The 25,823-nt window shown below is 43.5% G+C and overlaps 1 protein-coding gene across 2 annotated transcripts in view; it reads right to left on the bottom strand.

Moving 5' to 3' along the window:
• The window catches only part of slco3a1a (solute carrier organic anion transporter family member 3A1a), a 45,937-nt gene extending 20,490 nt beyond the window's left edge, over positions 1–25,447 (bottom strand). For both annotated transcript variants that reach the window (XM_079500813.1, XM_079500812.1), the window contains exons 1-2: positions 24,815–25,447; positions 18,217–18,676 (exon numbers count right to left, since the gene is read on the bottom strand). In XM_079500813.1, coding sequence (XP_079356939.1) covers positions 18,217–18,676; positions 24,815–24,970 — 616 coding nt within the window. In that variant the 5' untranslated portion in view covers positions 24,971–25,447. The remainder of the gene's footprint in view (positions 1–18,216; positions 18,677–24,814) is intronic.
• Positions 25,448–25,823: the final 376 nt, after the last annotated feature.

The following is a 25,823-nucleotide window of genomic DNA, read 5'->3' as shown; positions in this document are numbered from 1 at the left end:
GGATTTAGAAGGATTTTTTTAAATTTTGAGGTCAGGCCTAAATGGGTCAAATGATAAGGGACAATATCGGTGGCACCCAACTGTACTATATCTCAACGGGGTATTCCTAAATAAAGAATTTCAAACAAACTACTGGTTTAGAAGGCATTTGAAGAATTGGCCTCATGCGTTAATGGGTTAAAATAAGTTGTGGACTGCAGCTTTAAAGAGAAATCAGGTAACTTTGGCTGAGCCTTTGTATTCTTATCATTCAGTATGTGCACTATTATACTACACTACTGTGTTAATCACCATGCAACAACATTATTTTAGAGTAGCAACTCCAATGTGTATGTCCTTACTGCTGGCAGGGGGCTGGGGGCTGTCCCCCTGCTGGCCACATGATGAGGGTTGACATTCCCATGGGGCAGCCACGGAATTGTCTTATTTTGGAGGTTGTCTTTGATTGTAGACGTGGGCCAGAAATGTTTATTTTTAATAAATGCTTTCCCTAATTAATTGGTTAATTGGGGAATTATGCATATATATTGAACGAAAATACATCGCTTGGATGCACCTGGGACGTATCCTCAGTGATGTATCCCAAGGTCATTGGGGTTACGGGTCTCGCGAACATCATACCCCTCACTCGGGTGACCCAGCCGGGGTGATCAAGTCCCGACCTATGTCCCAGTAGTTACCCTCGATTAGACCCACTAGGGAAAGACCAGGGCCACACAATCCGTTGGATCCACTCCGGAACTACTCTGCCGGGACTGGGAGGTACTATGCTGGCATGTGGAGGGACTAGGCTCTGTGGGTTGACTCCTGTCCGGGCCCCTCCTACGTCTCACCAGGTCCACTCCTGCTCTCACCAGGAGTACAGCTAGGACCTGTGCTTTACACCAGACTCCCAGCACCAGACACTTCATTCAGGAGTGGTGGTTTCTTGAGCCGCAATGGTTCTGCAGGCTCCACCTGGGCAACAGTGGTACTGCAGGCTATTATATTCTGTATCAATCACAGATATATAAATACTTCAAAACATTTGTCTTCTGGAGACAAGAATACAATTGTCCAATCCATGTTCACAGGTGGGAAGACAGGGGCGAAGCCAGTCGTCTTCCCACCTGCAAACATTGACAATAGTAGAGGGAAAGATATCTGACTCCCATGGTTGGGTAGTAGGTCCACTAGTGGTTAACAAGTGGTATTTCATGAAGCTCAAAACTCAATTCATCCTCTGCCCCCAAAACATACTTTCTGTATTAGCCCAGCAGTAGAAATGTCGGCGCTCGTACAATGGACCCCGTTTTTGAATCCGGGGCAGGACTTGAACGTTGCAGATTGCAGCTTTAAGACACTGCGGCAGGGTGGGGGGAGAGAAGAAACCCATCGAGTGGGACTCGTTGGAAGATTTCAATGTTGCCATGGTAATAAATCCTCACCAAAAAAAACGTATCTGCATGAATTGTAATTCTGTCCACAAATTAGATTGAGGAGGATAGAACAGCTGCATCTAGATCCGAAGCGTCGTAATATGAACAAAACAAGGCCAAGATGCCAACCTGATAACCCGAGTCCAAGTAAACAGGGAAATGACTGTGCACAAACGTTCCACTTTGTGTTGTAACTCTGCCAAGACTCGTCCTGCCAACACTGAACAGGCTGACTCTGTTGAAGTTTCATTTTCTGGGAACAAGGGCATATACTGCTGCTTCAAGTGAAGTATCGGTTTCATCCGTCTGTCACCTCATAACTCACATCTATCCAAATGAGGCAATCACATCATATCATCTATACAGTATTCTTGAAGCAGTGATAAAAAGTAGGATGTTTGTGATGTAAGAAATAGTTAAGAAAAAACACACAACACCAGTCACCAGCAAGCCTATTCCTATGTCTGTGCTGTCAAGTCCAACACCTTTACAACCAGTCAGGCTAGTTCAGACTGGCTTATCCAGATTTTCAATCAGATTAGTTTTTATCAAGTCCGAAGCAGAAAACCATATGGAAACAGTTTTTTACCAGCTGCTATGCAATAGCAAGCCGAGTCTATAATCGATGTGCAAGCTAGTCCAGTAGTCCTCTAGTCCAGCTGGTTCTCACATTGGCTGATGTATGTGCCCACCGCAAATATGTCCGGGCGGAAACGAACGACTCAGAACACAATAGTTCGCCTTAGAGAATTTTGCCTAAACTAAACTAAACTACTGCGTTGAAACTGACACAGAGGTAGTTGTAGCGGACCCCCGCAGATAATAATAATGCAGCTAATAATTAATTGTTTTACCGGTAATCAATGTGTGCTTGTTTATTCAAATTTGAGCCACATTCCAACTTTCCAAGGTGGTTGGCTATTCAAATCTGATTTCTGAAGAGGTGTCTCAAACTGGACACTAGGACATTGAAACCTGATATATATTGTATTTCATCATACAATGGTGTGTCACTCACCAAAAATAGTCAATCTACAAGCTCACAATGCATCACATCAACATTTTTCAGCAGATAAATACAAATTAAATAAAAGTAATATCAGTCACGCGGCTCACGCCTAAGTCATTACGTCTTTACCAAAGCGACCAATGATTGTATGTCTACACAAATCCAATCTGATCACCTGCAAAAAAAACAATGTGGATATTAAGTCCTGAAGATCAATTTGAGACCCAAATGCAGCCTGAACAATGCTGGAAAGCCTTGTCATCACTGACACTGCACAATCTTTTTCTGTAAATATACCTCTTGTTGCTTCTGGTATTGGTGATGGTACAAGGGCGAGGTCGCGTGCACGCATCCGCAGGGCGTCTTACTGTCTGGTATTGTATTGTATGGTGAAATGAGCACATACTACACAGGACCACAATGGAAGAAAAACAATGTATTTTTGTGTTCCTTTTATAAGTTGTTAAATTGTACAGTACTTGTCTTGTGTGTTAATAAAGTATTCAATCAATGACAATATCTCTGAGGACGAGGATAGCTTCTTCTCAACGTGTGTTTTTTCTAACGGGTTGGCTGCTGATTTCTTTGGCACAAAAGTGAGCCTTCAGGCATTTGTTTTTGTCATTCAGCACAGCAGTACTGTATCGATGCTTTATGTACTGCATGCTAATTTGACTACACGGCAGTGAGACAACATTGTGTGAGGCTGTATATGGGAAAGAAATTACAGTGCACTGCCACTGACATACAGTAAGTGCACGAATGCATGCACGTAGGCAAGAACGCACACACACACACACACACACGCACGCACGCACGCACGCACACATGCACACACACACACACACACACCTTCTTCCCCCCCCCCCCCCCCCCCCCCCTCCATAAGTGGCAGTTTCAGAATGGAACCATTCTACACTTGAATGACATAGCTAGTTCTAGCGGTGCTTTTCTCAACCACCGGACTTAGCAGCCTACTGAGAGCTCTGACCACGATGAGCGTATGTTGTGTAAGTACAGACATGGTCAGTCTGTGGTCTGTGTTTGTGGTGAGCATTTTCGTCTTGTTCATCTTCTATTTCTGTTGAGCAGGTCAATGACATTAGGCTACTTAACCCAGATAGTAACATAATCTTTGAGTCTGTTTAAACTCTTGTCAACACAATCGTACTATTCTAGGTAGGAGAGAGGGGTGAAAAAACGTCATTAACGTATATCTTGTCTGCCATAGTTCGGCTTAATGGTGATCTATTTTTGATCCTAATAACAATGTCTAACAGTATCTGGTCTTATTTTCAACATCGCATAAAATATATGAATGTTCAAACTAAATATTTGCTTCAAACTACCCGTTCAAAACATATCAAAACTAGAAAAAGTGCCCTTCTGGGCACAGGTCTCCACCAGGTGACCTGTGTGTGTGTGTGTGTGTGTGTGTGTGTGTGTCACGGCTTGGCCTGTTGTAGCGCCACCATGAGGCTGATTTGAAAACGGTCAAGTGGCATTTCTTCCAAAGCCTAGTGGGAATATGCATGCACAGTTTCACCACAATCGGACGCTGCGTTGAGTAGTTGTGGCGATTTGTACAAAACGGGTACAAAGCGGGCTACTCCTGAAAAGTTTAGAAGCCAATCGTAGCCAATGAGGGTGGATTATGAGAAATCAAACAAACCCGTCTTGATCACATGACTATGGAGAGCATGTGTACCGATTTGCGTGAAATTTGGATAAAATCTGAAGGAGTAATATTAGAAAATGTGTTTTACATATGCCGGCCTCCTGGTGGCGCTATAAAGAGCAGATGTGAAAAATTCCAGGAAAAGTTTTTTCCTTGGCCTCTAGGGAGTTGGCATACAAAGTTATCCACAGAGCCGTGCAGTTAGAGGTAAAAACACTTTTCAGCCAGTTATAGCGCCACCATGAGGCTGAGTTGAAAATGTTGCATGTGGCATTTCTTCCTCGGCCTAGTGGGAATGTGCGTGCACAATTTCACGGAAATCACACAATGTGTTCATGATTTGCAGCATTTTGTTTGAAACTGAGCACTCCTGCGAACTTTGGAAGCCAATCTTAGCCAATCAGGATGGAGTCCGAGAAATCTGAAAGACCCGTTTCGTTGAATGGCTCTAGAGCATGGGTTTTCAACAGGTGGTCCGTGGACCACTGGTGGTCCGTGAAGGTGTTGCATGTGGTCCCTGACCATGCATTTAGTAATGTAGGAAAGTGAAGATTTATTGCATTGACCACAAGTTAAGAAACAATGCAGTAAATGATCTGGTGACAAACGATGACGTGTCGATGTTGTCAGTTACTGGGAAGTCGGATGTCAAGATGTCAAGAGTTAGAATCTCAAGGGAAACCGTACCGGTTTGCCTGGTTGAGTCACCATTATATGGAAATGTGCCCATAATCAATCGCAAGTGTCTGCTTACTCATAGAGTAAGTTACAATGAACAGCAACATGAGTTTAATATGGAAGGTTAATTTCTTTCCCCCACACCACGCCCATATCCCCCCTCCCAACACAACAATGGTCCCCAGGTTAATTCTCAGTCAGGGTAGTGGTCCGGTCCCCAGGTTGATTCTCAGTCAGGGTGGTGGTCCCCAGGTTGATTCTCAGTCAGGGTGGTGGTCCCTGGTTCATAATCAGTTGAAAACCCTTGCTCTAGAGAGACTGTGTACCAATTTGCGTGATGTTTGGACAAAATCTTTAGGTGTACTGTCCAAAAACTTGTTTTGCACAAAGCGGCCTCCTGGTGGCGCTATAACAGGCCGTTCTGGAAATTTTGGGGCAGAGGTTCATCGTTGGCATCCAGGGAGTGTGTGTGCAAAATTTGGCATCGACCGGGTTAACGGTGCCGGAGATTAGCTGGTCACAGACGGACGGACGGACGGACACACGGACATACAAAACATACTCTCTCCCCATGCCTTCGGCCTGGTGGAGACAATAACGGTAGTGGGTCGCACACACCAAGACTTCAGTTCAAAACATTTATTTCATTTTTGAACAGGGACAAACGTTTCGGCTATCCCGTCGAAATGTTTAATAACTATATTTTAGTAACTAAGGACACAATTCAGTAGATGCCATACCATTATAATGATTACAGGCTTTTAAACTCTGTAAGACAATGCTGCCAGAGCGAGTCCCTGCTGGCAAATTAAGCGATATTTTCCTCTGCACAGCTAGCGATTTTCAATTATTACACTAATGTTAGCTTCAACTCCCATTAACAATAGTAATGATAGTCTTTCCATGCCATGAGATTGCATAAACAGACTGGGCATGCATGTTTTCAGTGATGTGGACCTGGAAACTCAGTGAGATTCTCACTGTGCCAGACTGCCGTCTCTGTCAGCATGAGGTCAGCAAGTGAAGAAGAGAGAGAGCAAGAAGAAAGATGATAGAAACTGATGGAGAAGAGGAGGGGGTACAATGTAAAGTGTTCATTTAACTCCGAGTGTGAAAATGGACCCCGTCTGGGACATTTTGGGTTCATTCAGAGCTTTTTGGTTGGCAGGAAGGAAGAAATGTAAGTCACAAGGCCAGGGTCACATCCAGCAGGCCATTTGCACTGCTCTCAGTTTGAGTGCCCACAGCTGCCCTATTGAAGAAGAGAAGCACGGAGGGGTTCAGGGCTCATTGACAGCAGCTGTTAACAGCTCCTTCCAGCAGGTGTCCTGGCCCAATTACCAGGATGGAGATGCCAGGCCTGCATGTGTGCCCCTTCCTCCGTGATCAGGGGAGACGCACACGTAGATAATGAAGCAAATTGCATATACGATGTTACGTCTGCTGCCACCAATTACAACGGCACATTAAATATGCTGTATGCTTGCTGAGGAAGAGAAACGATGAGCATAGGGGCTTGATGGTTGCGTTGGACATTCAGGAAATGTAATCAGAAAGCCTATGACACACATGACACATTATCTCTGCAAGGCCGAAGGCCGGGGAGAGATTACGTTTACATATTGTAAATTAATAATCTCGGAAGGAACTCCATATTTGGACATCTTTAGGATTCTCTAGCGGCACCAGAGATGTGTGGATGTGCAGAGATACTTACAGAAGATACTAAATAACATCTGAGTTGCATTTCAAAATGACATCATCTCTAAATGCCCCACTAAAATATGGTGATGTACTGCATATTCAGATAATAATGGAATGCATTCCGGTGCTGATAGTAAGGTGAGAGACCTCACCGAGGGGGGGGGGGGGGGGGGGATTCACTTGTGTCTGACTCTGGACATTGAGTAAATAAAGTCCACTGAATCCAACAACACATCATTTGTAATAATGACTGGCTACCTATTGATCCAAGTCCATTTAATTAGGCAGTGTTATCCACTCCAAGTCAGCATTGATACAGGGATAAAGTGCTGAACATGCTACTACTGGGTAATCCTAGGGACGTACAGAGCAACCCAGTCAATCACTGAGGCTGGGGATTTGCGGTAAAGCCACTAGTGAACCTGTAGATTTTCAGGAAAGACCTTGCTCAAGGTCAGCTTAAACTCTGAGGAGAGAAAAAAAAGAGCAGCCACTGCATGCTAGGGGCAAAGGTCATGTCTAGGAAATGAGCTAGCTCTCCTGCTTGAGCCTTCCAGTCCGTTATAAATGGGCAGGGCAGGGCCGGGAAGCTCAGCCCACTGTGATTTCTAAACTGCATTCCCGGTTCGTCGTCCACCACTGCCGTGCAGTGCAGCATACTCCAGTCTCCAGTACAGATCTACAAGCTCAAACCGCTTTATACCGTGACTCGTTTAAAATATATGTTACAGTATAATATAAGGGGGGTATTAAGTTCAATGTAGTGGAGTGAAGGTCATGTGCTTGCAAAAAAACAAAAAAGAAAAAAAATACTAATAAATTGACTTAATCCTTGAACTCCCGTTGACGGTTGAGTAATTAATTAATCCAGACCTCCCGTTGATGGAATTGACGTATTTGTTTTATTCCCTATAATCGGGGGATTCTTTTTAAATGAATTAGCATGTTTTAGCATTTTTTGCTAACAGCCGATCTCGTCCACCTAAAACGGTCCGAAATCCTCGCGTGCACGCTCGCGCACACACGCACGCACATGGTCTTATATGTGCATAGCTGCTCAAAATGCGTAAATATTCGGGGGTTGATTAGAGCTTAATTTGACTTAGATATAACAAAAACAACGATCACACGGAATCAGGGACAGATCACTGTAACACACAGTGAAGAAAGCTAGTAGATGTTGACACCCTTTGAACCGGAAATGATTGACGGTCAGATTCGGAATTCGGTCCAAATCGGTATGATGGTGAAGTTACCACCACCATCAGGACTGGGTGTCTAATACTATATACTTGCCGCCTTAAAATGACAGATGTTGTGTATATCACAGATTGTTCTATTGGCATTGAAATGATGAATTAAATTCACGAATAGAGCTGGCTGAAGGCACTGAAAAGCTGCTATTAGGGGTGGCAGTCCAAGGGTTAAGTACCATACTCGAGTAAACGTACTTGAGTTACTGTCCAGCACTGGTGCCATGTCTCTCTACAGAAGGCCACACTCTGACAGCTGCATCCTCTGCAGTGGGCGCTGGGCCAGCCAGCGGGAAACCGGCAGGCGTCAGTGGAGAAGAACTGAGCATCTCAATCCAATAGTGGAACAAAGAGTCGCCACTAACAGCATCTCTGTGGCAACGGCTTGATGTTGTGTTGTGTTTATGATCTACCTCCTCCCCCCTCTGCCATCCACACGCTCCTCCCCCTACTGTACTACAAAAAAAATCCCCTTTTTAATCAGTAGCGACAGGGCCTGACCCAGATTGTCTGAGAAGGCCGCATGGTGGCAGAGCTTTACTGAGACCACAGGGATTGGAGACACAAGAGGGAAATGATGAGGCTATTTCCTCCCTGCTCCGATCCAGTAACCAACCTCACCTTTCCTGAGCCAGCAGCTCAAGGCTCAGACAAAGTCCAGACGATGTACTGTAGTTGCAGCGACAGGACAAAACTGATGCCTCAACCATGTCTTGGAAGGCAAGCAGACATGCAGCAGGTCACTGCAGGGAGCTCAGGTTTAGGTTACTGGGACAGTTCTCCACTGCATGCGCTGGTGAGCCGGCCCGTGGGCTCACGGCATGCGCTGGTGAGCCGGCCCGTGGGCTCACGTCTGTTCAACACTGACCCGTTTTATTGGCCTATTTACTACCACACAAAGACCTCCTCCACAGACCCTCTCTGACAGAGGTAGGGTCTGTAGTCTGTACAACAGAGGCCACTGGCCATATGATGAGGGAGGTCTGTTAAACATCCAGATTCTCAAGAGATAATAGATGAGCTGGTCACATGGTAAGTGGCTTGGCTAAAGCTACTCTCTTCTGTGACCTGCTCAAACTACAGACTACAGGTCCTGCACATACTACATGCAGTTCCTACATGCTGCAACAGAATGTCTTTGTGAGGATCATAGTCCCAGAGTGAGTGAGTGAGTGAGTGAGTGAGTGAGTGAGTGAAAACCTATGAAAGTTGTTTTGCATAAAAAATGTGGGAATCATTGAAATTTTAAGTTATCTGCAAAACAATTGCACAAACCTACCATTAATCTCACCAAATAACTAATATTGGTTTAATACCTCAAATAAAGTGGATTTAATGTTGATGTGTACACTATACATTTGTACACTCAAGGTAGATTAATAACCAGATTTTACAGTTGCAAATGAGGAACAGACTTTACTATGTACAGAGCTATTAAACACGTAGGCCCATAGTCAACTTCCTTCTTTTTAATCCGTAGTGTTATTGCTATAGGGCTGGGCGATTTCCTGCTATAAATATAGCAGATCTACAAGCTCACATCATGTGGCATCACGACACATTGTGAGCTTGTAGATCAGCTACATTCTATGTCCCTGCTCTTTTCTTCTCTATTCTTTCTTTCCCTGTTTTTCCTGTAACTGCAATATTGAGAAATTGCTCGCAAAAAAACAGCCACTCTATTAAACCTGTAATCGTGTGATGTGATGTGACAATAAAGTTGGTTTATTGTCAGCTGCTCCGAGGCTCCAGCTATAGCATTCCAATGAGACTTAATTTACTAAGCAAATAGTGGCACCAATACAGTTTAATTAGGCAAATAATGTCTGCACTCTGCACTGCACCTGTATCATAAAATCATTAAATGTTCATAAGAGAATTAAAAGTACAAATACAAGCACACTCATTCAAAATAGTTAGAATGTCACACAACCTGTCACAATTTTAACTTGGTCAGGCTAACCGGAAATCTTGCAGACAGTCCAGGACAGCTTGTAAGCAGACCAAATCATGTCTTGCAGTATAGGCATAAATGCAAGCATACATCCAATTCTAATTTCCATACAGCAGATGTACTGGGGGAGTACGACGCAGGTGCTTTGCTTTAGCCAATATTCCACCAGGAGGATGACTAGCAGCCTGGAGATGAGACAGATGACATTATTGAAGGGAGGCAAGTAGCAACAATTTGATCCTGATTTATCCTTCATTGTATGACAGTGTCACACACCAAAATAGCCAATCAGCAAAGCTCACGGCGCATCGCATGCAGGATGCAACACGTTGTTGTGAGCCTGTAGATCCGCCATGTTCTGTGTGCAACACCGCTGTACAACAGAGCATGAATTAGGCACTACTAGCCATCCATAATGACTGCCTTCCCCCCAAATTGAACGCACAATCTCTCATGTTATTTAGAGAAGCCATTCAATCACCTTGGCTTAGCATTAGGCCTCCGTTGGATCACTTCCTGTCTGATTGTTTTACATGATTTTATTCTCAGCGTATTTGGGGATAATTGCTCATTATCTCAGAGACAGCGGTGCCATGCTGTTGACCACAATGACCAAGCGGACACAAGCTAATCACAAGTTACCCGCCCTCTGTCTCCCGCAGTACCAACAATAGCAGCCTGGCTGAGTGCAGCCACTGTGTCCACGCCACCATACAAGACCACACTGTTTAGTGTCTCTGGGGCAATCTGGGAGCGGTAGAATACTAGTGAGGACCGACACGCCTTCTGTGTGTGACACACACACACACACACACACACACACACACACACACACACACACACACACACACACACACACACACACACACACACACACACACACACACACACACACACACACACACACACACACACACACACACACACACACACACACACACACACACACACACACACACACACACACACACACACACACACACACACACACACACACACACACACACACACACACACACCCCCACACACACACACCCCCACACACACACACACACACACACACACACACACACACACACACACACACACACACACACACTTTAGAGATGTGATGATGTCGTTGATTGTCTTGAAATAAAACAAACTGGGTGTTGCTAGGCACACTCAGCATGCAGCTTATGGCCGGGATGGAAAAACCCATTTAGAGTCTAATCCTTCAAGATGACATTAACATGCGCTGAGTTTAAGTAGCTTATATAAACACGCCCAACTGTAGCGACTGTTTGGAGTCGGGCATTTTAACAGGAATGCTGACAGGTCCCTCAAGAATCGCTCCGAGGCCTTTTCCAGCCATGGCAAACTAGCCATCGCTTTGTCAAATCGACCTGATGCTTGAGTGGCATTCTTCAATGAGATTACTGAGCATGATTTGATCAAATACACAATTACATTTTTTGCTATAATCCAAAGGGCCAATGCAGTACACAACGGTGTGGTCTAAAAATCCAGCACTGAGACTAGCAAGTGCAAAACTGTCTTCAGACGCTAGGCTGCCTATACCATATGTTGCAGAATGTCTGAATAATTTATTTTACCGTGACATAATATTGTTTAGACCTTCAAACAATAAATAAGTGAAAGGCCCATTGGAGTCTTTTAATTCTCTAGGTATGGGCACTTATCTTCCAGCCCACAATAAGAAGTATCTTTGTTTTTCCCCACAGCGAGCCTGTCATTCCTACTTTGGCTATACACTTTGCAATAATGTGTGTGCGTGTGCGTGTGTGTGCTTTTGCATGGGTGGAATGGATTGTGTCTGACTGTGTGTGTGCGTGCTAGCATATGCCTATGTGCAAATGCCTGTGTGAGTGTGTGTCAGCTGCTGCTTTGTATTGGCCAGTAAAACTCTATGGCACTCCATCGCCTGGAACAGACAGTGCATTCTTCAGAGCTGCTGCTTTCCTGAGACAGCTGTCATTGGTACAGTTAGGCCTCAAAATGTACACCAACAGAGGTGTGTCTGTTTTTGGTTTTTCCTCTATTTTATATTTTATCTATTTTTTATTGCAACCAAAGGTCGCAGTTAACTATGGAATCGAGCATTTCCCGTCAGTGTGCCGGGCATATATGGTGCCCAGGTCTCGTGACATGAGATGTGGAGACCCTGATGTCATAGTATATGTATATGCAACCTGCTGTCGCAGTTAAGGGACACTTCACCCTTTTTGCAAAAATATATATATGGTAATGACGTTTAGAAGATTTATAACACTTTCCTGGGGGGCTTTATGTGTGTAATACATGGTTTTAGATATTTTTGATTTTAGCAGTGAGCCCAGTGTCTGATGTCATCGACACTGGGCTCACTTCTTTCCTGGACTACAATTCCCATAATGCACTGCTCCTCCTTGTGGTTACGGGGAGGGCTGTCTTACTGAGACAACATGTAGTCCAGGAAGTAAGTGAGCCCAGTTTCGATGACATCAGAGACACTGGGCTCACTGCTAAAATCTAAAATATCTAAAAGCACATATTACACACATAAAGACCCCCAGGAAAGTGTTCTAAATCTTCTTTACGTCATTAACATATTTTTTTGCAAAATGGGTGAAGTTTCCCTACCCCTTTTGGTGTTTTACCCCTTCAGGAACGGGAACCCATTTTGGGGTTCTGTACAGTATGTACAGTATTAAAAAAATCACACCCGTGTGAACTGAGTGGTGTAAGGTTTTATATAGCATGATCAGCTGTGGTCTGACGTAATGTCTGACGTTAAAGATCTTTGGCTAGGTAGACTCGTCTTCTGATGTGATGATTTGTGACCATGAAGTTGATTCAGCTGGAGTTTTTGTCCGATGTGAGGTATTATATAAGGTAAGGTATTATATAGCCTGATCAGCTCTGATCTGACGTAATGAAATCACACCTGGATGTGATTTCACAACTGGCTTTTTTTGTGCAGAGAAAATGACCATGGTTGCTACGGTCATCCAGTTCACCCGGGTGTGATTTAATTACGTCAGAAATTATTTTGAACATAGCAACCATGCTCATTTTTTTCTGCACACAAAAGCCAGTTGTAGGAGTGGTTTACACCACTCAAAAAATGCTGCTATATAAATATTTGAAGTTTTTCAGAAAAACAGGTCAGGATTTAGAGGCGTTTTTAGAATCGGCCTCAGGCCTAAATGGGTTAAGCCCATATACTGTATGGAGATCCCTGATGTCATCACTATTGGCCAGCAACTCTACATCTGACCTCAAACCCTTAGATCTCCATATATGGATATATTTCAGAACCTGTTCTGACATTCCATATGTTGATCCTTCCTCATCCATCCTTCCTCTTCGATGTCTCCCTTTTGACTTATACCTGTCCATTCAAATCTCAAACTCTAGACGGGCCTGCCCCAAAGTTATTACTTATTAGTGCAGCCGCACCCTAACCTGACTCCGCCAGATGGGGCAGCAGAGAGTACACTGGGTTCCCCCCTCCTGCTCCCATCTGGGAACTCTCAGGCAGACTTGATGCCCGGCCACAAAACGGCCTGGCCAATCAGCAGCAGCTAGAGGCGGGATAGTCAGGTTAGCCGCACCCGGCAGCCGGGGAAAACTAGAGTTCTCAACAGGCCCACCTGTCCATTCAAACTCTAGATGGGCCTGTCCCAAAGTTATTAGTGCAGCCGTGCCCAGCAGCCGGCGAAAACTGGAGTTCTCAACAGCCCCGAAAATTAAGGCCTGGCCCTACCTGGGCTGTGCCCTCATCAAACCATGTACACTCAAGAGAATGTCCCCACTACCACCCTTAGATCTCCATATGCTGTATGGAGCTGACCTGTTCTGACATTCCATATGTTGACAGTTGATCTGACCTCATCGAACCCTGTACACTCAGCAGTCTGCCGCCCTGCGTGCACGCCCTCAGGCGTCTTACTGGTATTTATATTTACATTTTTTATATTTTTTTCTCTATTTTATTAATTATTTTGTATTATTTTGTACAACGAAACAGCTTGTAGCTTGACAGATCTGCTATTTTTGAACAATTTAAATAAATGGTCGCCTATAATGACATGCCCAAAATAGGGATAGTTGAAAGTGGTTAAATAAAATAAAAACGTATGCTTTGTAAAAGGATACAGTATGTATTCCAAAACCCTTCTGTATGCATGGTGAAGACTGTATAGTGTATACCACCATACTGTAGGCCTAAATGACGTCTCTATTGATCTTTCAAATGCTAGAGGCCCAAGGCCATGGGACTTCATGAGACTAGCAGGCGGGGTTTCCACCATGTGCACGGTACAACGTCACTTTTAAGCTCTGCTCTGTACATGCATGTCCTGTGCAGTATATTTTTGCAAGCCAGGGCCCTGTGGGAAGGGACATATTTAGCTTTGGCTATTGAAAGGTCAGGAACTGTGAGTGGGCGTGGAAATCCTGTTGACGCAAACTCACCAATGGTTTGTTTCCTTTGGCCCTACATGATTGCCTACGTCTAGACGTAAGTTACAACACTACACCATCACATGCAGTTGTTGCTTAAATCTGGCATTGTTTTGAATATGAAGCAATGTGTTTACGGTGATAATGAGCATCACATTTTCGCCTACCGGTATTTCTAGAAAACACACAACTTTACGCGCAGGAGATCCAAAATATCTACTACTAAAACATGAACATTCACAGAAAAGTAATGTTCTGTAGTAAACATATGGTAGGTGGAAATCGTTTCTATGAAATGTCTTCACACACGAGGAGGACGCAGATTGAAAAGACACTGTTTAAACTTGTCTTCCTACTGTTTAAACAGCAGCAAGGCGCGTCTGGTGGTACATGCATGCTCAATAAATCGGGGAGACAGAGGCAGACAGCTACAGCCCTGGGCCTCTGCACAGTAAAATCCTCAGTATTAATTTATCCATTTGTAACTCTGAGAGTGTACTTTACAGACATGTACTGTACAGAGTCAAATTAACACAAAGGATTTTACTATATGGAGAAGTGAGTTGTTTTTCACAGTGCTGTGTGTGGTATGCATGGCCACACCAGCCCACCTCTTGGCTGGCTGGTTGGCATTCCTGCCTTACTCTGTAATTATGGCTCTTCTCCAAGGCTCTCTGCTCTCCCTCGCTCTCACCACACATTACTATAACAGGGCGGGCCCTGCCTCCTCTGATGTCATGCACCCATTACCTGAACATTTAGCTCACTGACTAATTATAACAATAACACTTGGCTGGGGGGAAATATACACTGACATCAGCAGCAGTAGCAGCCAACATCTTGCTACGATATAAGGGGGAGGCGAGTCAGGCGACATCAGCTATACGCACAGGACAAGTATTGTAATGGGAAAGCAAAGGATGTTTTTGATCTCCACTTTGATCTCCCAAAAACGACACGGTACCATCACACATTTAGTTGTGTCTTCACTTCAAAAACCTGGGCTCCAAAATGATGTGCGCCGTGTGCATAAGTGTTCCTCAGAGCTGTGGCTGAATATTCATGCATTCAGCAACACGTACAGTAGCACCCCAGTCATAATCCGGCAATGTCACAGTTGGAGATGGCTCATAGTGACACATCGCAGAGGAAGCTTTCCTTTTCACGTTTGTCTTCTCCCTTTCTGAGTATCATGTGCTACGGTTGAATTTCACCCCTCGGATTCCGCCAGTCATCCCCTCTCTCATTTCTTTCTTACTATACCTCTTCCAACGTGTCAGCATTCCCTGTCAAGCCCTCTCCAATCATCGGAGCTCTCCAATCATCGGGAGGAATATAAACAGAGATGGAACGAGAAGAGCTTTCTAGAGCTTCTAAAGAAGGGTGATGGTCTCTGGGGGCGAAAATCACTGTAACTTTAATATTGGGCCTTTTGAATCGAAATACCCATAAGTTAAGTTCAGTGTCAAATCAAAATGATGCTTGAAGAAGGTAGTGCACGCACATCCGTGGCCCAGGTGCAAGACTAACAGAAATATCAAAAAGAAAAGGTCTGCACACTGGTGATGCTTATAAAGCTCTTTATATGTCCTGATGAAGATCTAATAAGATCGAAACGTTAACGAACAGTACTTTAAAACAAACTTTAGAGGAGCCTTTTAAGCATCACCACCAGTCTATTTTTATTTTTTAAATTAAATAACACCACCTTTCAGCATTGTTTTCTTTTACATGAATAATGAATGAGAATATAACCAGAGTCGTGCCCTGCAGACCTAAGAGAAAGCTGGGCTTAAAAAAACCTACAGGAAACAAGCAAACAATTTAAGCAATGACCACGCTTGCACAAACACAACTTGGCCCCAAAGCTGCAACAATGTGGAACCGGGTGTGTGTGCACAAGGATGAATAATCAGAATACATTATCGGCAAGTGAAAAGAAATCTTACAGAAATTCAGACAATCTACTCCATTCATTCATGGCTGCAGTGGGCACATGACACGCCTTGCAGCATGGGGATTAGAACGATCAGCTGAGCACAACTCAATACCACATTGTTTGTCACTCCTCGCCGGTTGTTTGTTCCTCCAGCTCTCCTTGTAGCTTATCAGAGGAGGACGGGACCAAATCTCCCCCTTGCCAAACTTCAGTCAGCGCGAGTCAGCATTCTACTGTACATGATGAACAAGGCACTGTGGGTGGTGGCAAAGGTTTATGGGCAAAGCAGAGCATGCTGTTGTAGCTTAATATATATATATATATATTTTATTTTAAAAGTGATTAGGAAAGTTAGATTTGGCCCTGTGATAAGACAATAAATACTGCTGCGGCCTCTGTTATCGGGTCACATCTGTATTTGACTGACAACGGACATGCTGTATGCATGCAGCTGTGTGAAATGTGAATAAAAACTCAAAAGCTATGTGATGTGTGTACGACATGTATGTGTGTTAAATTAAACTTACACTTTGCATTGCTTCGGCATTGAAGATTTTGGCAAGCAATGCAGCCATACACAAAGTACTGTATACGTTTAGGCTTTGATCAGTCTCTGAACTCATTGTCTATTATATGCTCTTTCGGACGGCACACACAACACTGTCTGACACACCTCGTTTCTTCCCATCAAAAGGCAGGTGCACTATGGTTTGGACAACAAATTGCAGCCAGGTTCCCCGCAGACAAGTAAAGCCATTATATGGAATTGTGGCCGAGGCTTGCTTTCCAACAGCCCCCTCGTTAACAAGAAAAATGAATGAAAGAAAGGCTGCACAAGCCACTTATGCGTTGGATGTGATCCTTTGTCACCTTGACGACAGATCTTCAAAGCAAGTTTCTTTCACGTAATGTTATGCATTGCATATGTTGTATGGCTTAATGGCAAAGTAATTCTCGTACAGGGGTATAGTTTGATGTTTTGGAGGAAATTAAGCCTTCGTGCAACATTTGTGTATGAGGTAAAGGAGAACCAATGTAGCTGATCCAAGTGATTTAGTAAAACTACTTACAAAATGGGATAGAAATATCAAAAGAGGCTCCAAGATTCAGCCAACGACAGCAAACCATAGACATATCCCCAGCAATCACAGTATAATATTTGAATCTGGCCAGAAAGTGCTTTGAATGCACCTTTAAGCTCTGAAAAGCCACATCAGCAGCATCTTGCCTTTGAGAGGGGATTGAGGGGAGTAGAGATATTTAACCCCTATCTGTCCCGCTTGCCAACAGAAGCATCGTAATGGAGATTAAAAAGCTGCTAGATCTGCTCACCTGGCAGTCACATGGACAAAAAGTGAGGAGACAAAGGGAAGCAGGGTACTGTACAATTACAATACAGGAGTCAGCCGCCGCGCACACACACACACACACACACACACACACCCCCCCCCCCCTTACCTTCTGGCTGTGAATGGACAGCATACAAACGCAGTAAAATCTGCAGTGTTCATTTAACTCTGAGAGAACAATAAGATTGCCACAAATAGACCCGTAACTCGAGTTTGACGAAATTTTCATACAGGTTGATGCTTGTTTGCGGTAAAACAAATAGACCTAGCGTTGAAAACTGATGACAGATTGCTTTATTACTTCGTTACATTCACGTTCTGCGTGGATGTTCTCATGTCAAAATAGCAGTTTCAAGTAATTTGAATTAATTGCACAACATAAACTCTCTGGGCCCTATTATGCGTGTCTTAAGTACCAGGTCTTATTACTTAACTTAAGACCTGGAGGCGTGATCAATGCCATTTGGCTATTCTGAGTGGCCAAACAGCATTGACCACGCCTCCAGGTCTTAAGTTAAGTAATAAGACCTGGTACTTAAGACATGCATAATAGGGCCCTTAGTGTGTAAACACTTAAAAAGTGTAATGAACCCAAATGAATCCAGAGTTAAATTAACACTGCAGACTTCAATGCACATCCATGGCTGTGATGTTTCTGTTTGATGTAACTACCTTAGGAAATAAGAGTGCTGTAACAAATTGATTTTTTAAATGCCAGTGTGATAGCCATCCATTTGCCTTGTTTTTGTCCCCCTTTTACTTTATCTGGCCTGTAGGGAATGGCTTACCTATATAGAGTGACGAGTCTTTCTTCTTCACATGATCATCGATGTAAGACACGCCCAGGGGCTGCACTGGGGTGGCCCCGATCCCCAGCAGTACTTGGGCTCCAATAAGCAGGAGGTACATCATGTTGGTGTTGGCCTTGTTGGCACAAAGTTTGTTCTCTGCCTGCTGCGCCGCTTGGCTGCTGGTGTTGGAGCAGACATCGCGGCTAGAATCAGTCCGCCACATGATCTCTGTATACTCATACTGCTTCGTTAGGAACTCCGGCAAAGCTGAGAGGAGGGCGCCGAGGGCCATGACGATGCCCCCGCAGCCAATCAGCCGTGGCCGATGGGCTTTGGCCCCAAAGTAACTGACAAACAGGATGAGAGCCAGGTTACCAATCTCAAAGCTGCTGGCGATCACCCCGATGTCAGCACTCTTAAGGTTGAACCGTCGCTCCAGGGTGGTCAGAACGCTCACCTAGAAGAAATTAAAAAACAATAATTATGCAGTTATTCGGGTCATGGGATGTTCAATGGAGTGAAAATGCAACTTGATGCAAAACCAACAGGAAACAAGGCACAGAAACCCAAAGATATCCCTTTATTTTAGAATCAGTTAAATAATGAACGTTTACACACTGCAGGTAATGTAAGGTTAAGTATAACTTTTAGTTTTTTCCTCTCAAATGGCATTTCACATCTGGTGGCATGATGTGAATAGGTTTCGACCTGAGGAGATGAGCTTCACATTGCATGAAAATACCACAATATCGAGAACAAGCCCTTAAATTATTTTTTCCTTTGGAATATACTGACTCACAGCACTATTCAAATGTTCCACATTGTGGTTGAGTTAAAACCTCCTCCCTGCCAAGAGGCATTCCCCTTCAGGATCCACTGCTCTGTTTCTGATTAACCAAGGCACTGCGACATTTACTCCCACAGCTCTTTACTGGACTGCCTACCGCAAGCACTCTCTTTTTCCTGTTCTGTTCTTTGAAATAGGTGGGGGCATCATAACTTCTGACTTAAACGGAGAACGCGAATACTATAGTTTATTTAGGTGCCCCTGGTGGTGATCACTGATCATCAGCCATAGTTGGACGTGATTAAACATGTGACGTGTCGTGTGATATGATATCTGGGAACAAACTGTGCCCATGTGAATCACAATGTCTGAACAATTCTCATACTATTTTCAGATCAGCCCCAAATTGCCCTGGGAAGGGCATGACTATTTTCCATTACCCTGGCAATTCCCACCAGGCTATGTTGGGCTTGGTTGGTTGGCTTGGACCCCAATCAGACAGGACGTGTTTTCTAGGCACTGTACCACCGCGAAGTTCAGAAATTTGTGTTTGGTAGATTATTTTTCTGTTGTAACAATGCTTTTTGGCAATCACTTTTATACCATTGGAAAACCTGTTTATTGGCCTTTTAAATGGTGCCCAATTTGTAAGGAACATGCAATTTGAGCGTTGTGCTTGTGAAAAATCAACTTGTTCTGCTGTTGCTACTGACTCTTGTTTTGAGCTTCCTACCCCAAGCGCTCACAGATAACCCTGGTACCTCGGGGTGTGAGGTCCATGGGGTACCTGGGGGGCTTTGTGTTTCCCCATAGGATCTACCCACTCTAACTGAGGTCTGTTAAAGTGGGATCCTCTGGAGACACAGAGCCCATGTACTGATTATCACAGTCCCCCATCACAGACACAGATGTATATGTACAGCCTATAGGACAGAAATAATAAAAACATGTTTTTTGTTGTTGTTTTTCCACAACTACATACGTTTGTGATATAATGGTTATAGTGGGTGATTGGGTCATAAAAAAGGGTATCTGTGAATCCACAATTTTGAATGCACCTTTGAGCGTTATCCCATTTCTGTCTCCCATCTCACAAATGCCATTGTCATCAAAATGTTAAATCTTGAGTCGCTCAGCAGAAAACGAATGGGAGATTGATTATGCCGACTCACGGAATGTTTAGAGGTTTTGTATGCAAATGATTTTGTTCGGCTGTACTTTATTTTTTATTTTTATTCAATAAAGCTATTAATCAAACAGCCATGCAAGAGGGAGAAAAGAAAGAGAGTTCAATCCAAGCTTCTACAGCAGCATCTACTAGTAGACAATGTGGCTTCCCAGATCAAACATTCCTGGAACCATGGAGAGTTGGCCTTAAAACACTCTCATATTCCTCTCATCCTCAGAACAAATGCCAACCATAAGCAACCAGTTGACACCATATTGTACTATGGCTTGAGCTCTGTGCAGTAGACTGTAAGTCTCCTGTAAGTAGACTTAGAAATAAAACTAGTGTTGACTAATCATTACACGTGGCAAGTCAATTTCAGTTGTAAACAAGCTACTATGACACTTTCCCAAAGTTACGTGCTCCTCTCATAGTCATAGTGGTAGTCGCTGAACCACGCAACCATAATTATTTAAAACCATGCATCTTGAACAACACTGGGATTACTTATGGAACCTGCAGCAGTAGGTGAGTAATTACTTTTATCTATGTTGGACGTTTGTTTTGGTTTGGTTGAGCTGCTAACAAACGTCCTCCTGCTGCTTAACGACTAGCCTACACAAATACACTGTCTGTGAGCATCTTTATCTTTTGCATCTGCCCGTGTGTGTGGGAAGCATAACATTGTGGCAGAGTAGAAACGTCCGTATGCTAATAATTGATTTCTCCCCACAGACATTTCTGTCTGTTGTCACTGCTGTTGTAACCTACTGGCTCACCTGACAGTTAGAAGCCCCCACCAGGTGGACGTATAGCCTTCGTCCTACTCTCCCACCCAACACTTCCTTCTAGACGCTTGACAAAGCCGGATGCAACGCGGTGGATTCAAACCCTTGACCAATGATCGCCACGCAAGTCCTTGCAACATGCAACTACTTGCAAGTTGCAACCATTATCCTCAATGGCAGTTGCAAGGAGTTGCATTGGTGTGGCTTACCTTAAAACTGTTTTGTTGCAAGGAATTGCGACAAGTTGCAAGGAGTTGGAACTGGTGTGGTTTGGGCTTTAGACTCTGCAGTGGTCGGCAGCTACTTTACCACTGTGCCACCCCTGAGCGGCCGGCCGGCTAAAGCATGATTTATACATAAATAGCTGATTCGCAATGCGGATGCGATGCTTCATGAGCTTGTAGATTGGCTATTTTGGCACGTGATGTAGCATAAATTAGAGGCATAACACTCACTGTTGAACAGTGCACCAAAGTACAGTAGAGTGATGGGAGCTACCACCCAATCCGATCCAATTCCATTATCTCAGGTCTCAGACAGTGTGACGCACAGTAGTCAACTACTTCTCTGAGCTCAGCAGTGTAATTAATTTGTGGGGGCCAAGCCCCCTTTTCCCACATTAAATACTGTATGTTTGTACCTCTGCCAGTGGTTCTCAAAGAGCGGACCGGGGACCCCCAGGGGTCCTTAGGTTCCCAGCTAAATTAGTTAACATAGCATTAGAATCACTCAGTTAAATCACTTTAAGCATACATACAATGGCTTTTTTAATCTACAAGGTACAAGTTCTATCTACAAGCTCCATCTAAACAATTTTGAATAATTTTCACAAATCTGGTATTGGGGACCTGTCAAAATATTTTCAGATGTGAGACTGTGGCCAAATACATTATTTAAAAGATTTGAGATTTAACCACTATCTTATGTTATGTTATGTTAAATTCAGATTTTTGGCCTATCCAGATTGTAATCACATTGGATTTTTGTCTGAAGAGCAAAAGAAAAAAGGACTACAACAACACAATAAGAGAATGCATGCTTTACAGACTTATACAGGCAAGTAGTTAGATAAAACAGGTGCCACTGCCAATACGAACCCATCCAGCTCTAAACAGTCATTTGAGAACTACTGTCAATGAATTGTGTGCTTACATAACCAGTAAAATATTGTTTCCAGTTGTTTTGATTAACAATGTGTGGTCTGAAGGTAAGACCACCTTCATTGGCAATCGAAATACATTCCAAAATACTTTCTGTAAACAGGAGAATGCCTACTGCATAAGCACACTGAATTCCAGCTTCCTGAGATATAAATACAGACTTTTTCCAAACAAAAGTCCACATCCACCTCAGGTTCTTTCCTGCTTTGTGAAAGATCTTATAATCTGATAGTGGTACCATCGTGACAGTCAAATAATAAGATAGTTGTCTGAAGGACAATAGTGTATGAATTTAAAAAGATTATTAAAAAAAAGATTTAGCTCTTGCCTCTTGCAGTGTACTGTGAGACACAAAGTCCACGTCACTATACATTGCCACAGAATAAAATCCTGTGTTAATCTAATTCCAAAGTTGTAAACATTCTTAGAGTTTACACTTCCATAAGAGTTTAATTAACAGTGAGGATTTGACTATGAATTAGCCTGGATTTATAAGAAATGCCCCCCCCCCCCCCCCCCCCTCCCTATACCAAATCTCTTCCCTGAACATATCCAATCTACAACATCACAACATGTTTGTAATGCAACATGTACATACTACATACATGTCATTTACATAGCTTGTAAGTTGTAAATATACCATTTTGAGGAATGTTTGGTTATTCTTGCAAAATGTTCACCTATTATGACATCCCCAGAATTTGGGAAGTGGTTAAATTAACACTCAGGTAAGACCCTTTTTACATTACACAACGCAATCTACGCAAATCAGGACTCAACAATCCCATGCATTAAACTGGTTCTTCTGTGGGCATTTCCAGTAATAACAAGAACATCAAGATGGTTGTGTCGCTAAGATGAGTAAGTTGTGCTGTAAGCCACTAATGGAGAGCACGCCCCGTGGCACTTGGGTTTTGGCCCTTAACGGCCTGCACACTCTTACTGTAAGTCGCATCAATCCAATCATGGATACAACAATAGCTCATGTGGCGCAGCACAAGGCTCTCCCTGAACCACAGGCCATGTAAAATGGGCTCCATTGAAGGTAACACTGTTGTGTTTGCAATGATAAAGCATAACAAATAGCCTCATGTGTTTGTCCAGGCAAATCGTGTTGTTCCTCTCACTCACACCCGAGACCATCATTTGCAATCCTCACCTCATGCCCTGAGTTTACTCTTCAAATTGGCATGTTTGAACAGGTGGCCAAAATTGGAGGGCTGTTATGAACAAAACAACACAGCTGCTGTGCTTTTTCTGTAATACAAGACATCAATTATTAGATTCTCACGAGCAAGTGTCTCTTCCAGCAGGATGACATTCTGACTGAAAAGCTGCCCTGGCAGCCCTGCCTCTTCAGGTGAGGTGCAAGGTATAGAGCTTGAGGCTCCATACAGAATGTATATGTTGCATTCCAAATATGCTAGTTCACTTCAGTCTATTTGACTGTCATTCAATAGAGACAGTGTTTCTTAGAAAGTAAACAGTTGCTGAACAAATAAACACCTGTGTGAAGTTTTTATGAGTTTAACTTGGAACTGTGAAAAGGTTGTATTGCAGGGTGTTCCTGAAATTGTGCAAATACTTATCAGGAGACTTTCAAATGACAAATTAATTAATGTATTAATGTTTTTATGTTTGACCACATCATCATGCATTGTTGTACTGTTAAGATTCGATCCATAAAAGGTATAGGCTACTAAAGGTAAAAATGTTTTGTTCATCATCAGAGGTGTCATTGACAATGATTCTAGCAGCTAATACAGAAAAACTTAAATAATAAAACAATGGAAGGAAATATAATTGAATGATAAAGTCTTAAATTCTTCATTGTGAATTGCAATTTATGGCCCCTTGACCTTGGTGATGGTTAACACTGTATAACTATTAAATTAGGCATGTTTTAGTAAAATACATGTTTAGGCAACTAGTATGTAGCCTTGTGGATAAGCTACTGTAAATATTCACAATTTTAGTAGGCTAAATACAAATTTTAGTAAATTCCCATGTGAATATGAAATAAACAATCTTAAAATACAATAGGCCTATAGGCTACTATCTTCCAAACTATTATTATTAGCCTATTATCATCATCATAATTTTACTAGCTCAACACTAAAAATATGCATGCAGCATGTCCCATTTAGGGTACCCGTTCATTGTTGGTCTAATACCGCAGTAAATAAATAAATAAATACATTTTCAAATGATGCTAATGGCAGGCTGCAGAATCACTGCACGTGTAATTACATTAGAATGAGCTATTCATTCAAACGATGGAAACGCTCTGCTGTCTGTTGGGGGAGAGCCAACCATGGCTGTGGACGCAGCAACACAACAAGCCCACCTAGCCGGTTACTTGTTATATGTGTCATTATGTCACACGTTGCACGCACAGTACCGACTGCTGCACGTTTGACAGTACTTTGATGATTACCACCTCAATGTGGTGCATGCATGCAACTATCATACAAGCAGAACCCAAATCCCAATAAGGCCGTGTTTGTATAACATTGCATGGTACTGGTAGGAGGATAGTGACATAGTATGTGTATAATGATCGTATCACCCACCACTTGATTTATAAAACCGACGTCTCGCGAGCAGTTGCCTATGGCCCACTTGGGGCTGCAGACTAAAGCCCCCCCCCCCCCCCCCAACAGTCTGTCTGTCTATGTAATAATCTACTCACCAGGTATGCTCCGACCGTGCCCTGTGCCAACATCAGGGCGCATTCCGCTATCAGAAATATCTTGATATTCGAGAAGCATGAGGCTTTGCTGGGGTCATCTTGTTTGAGTATGTCTCCGCTGCTCCTGTCCGAGTCCCTGTGCTTTTTCACCTGCATCCTTGCAGAGCGGCTCCAGCACTTCAGATTGAAGCACTGCGCGAAACCAGAGAGAAGATGACCCGGCCTGAAGACAGTGTTACCGCGTCCCTCCCGAAGACAGCATTCGGTGCCCTTGCGCTGCGATCACTGTCACTAATATTGTCCGTCACACCCTCTTTTTCTTTACATATGATAAACTACGACTTGGAAAGAATAAACATTGCCCCCTCGTCGACGCACAGGGACGTGTGAACTCCCTGACGATGTTCTTCTCAATCTCAAAGGCACGAGTGAATGACAGGCGCCGGATTTTCTGTCAAAACGCATTATTTGCCCGGCCTTTTCCTTGATAGATCTGGGGAGACGTTGTTGGTTCTGCTCGAATTCCGATTATTCCGAGGAGAGGCTTGCCACGGCGCCACTGCTCTGCACCGCCATGGGCAAATGGTACACGCACACTGAGTGTGTGAACGAAAGCCTTGTGTGCGCTCCAGATTCCTCTTCGATAAGGTATCGGGGTCTAGTTCCCATTGCCTGAGGGATTTGATTGGTGGCGCCAAGGATTGGCTAGTTGGTTGTCAAGCAACTATACTAGCTACTAAGAGCTACATTATTTTGACTATGAAACCAGGCTACTACATGTCTGTGTAATTATTCCTCACAGAATATTTGGTAACACTATAATAATATCTATATTATTTCTACTACACATTTGATTTGATTTAATTTGAACAATATTGCATCCGCGGTTGCCTTAACAACGAACTACCCAATCACAGAGTGAGTCTCTTTAGGGCTATGGGATAGGCCTATAGACTTCACTGACTACTAGGCAGTCAACGAAAGCCACACGGCAGTGGCTTGTGGCGCT

Source organism: Electrona antarctica (assembly GCF_951216825.1).
Source record: "Electrona antarctica genome assembly, chromosome: 5".
Lineage (NCBI taxonomy): Eukaryota > Metazoa > Chordata > Actinopteri > Myctophiformes > Myctophidae > Electrona > Electrona antarctica.
This window is presented reverse-complemented; position numbering and strand designations above follow the sequence as displayed.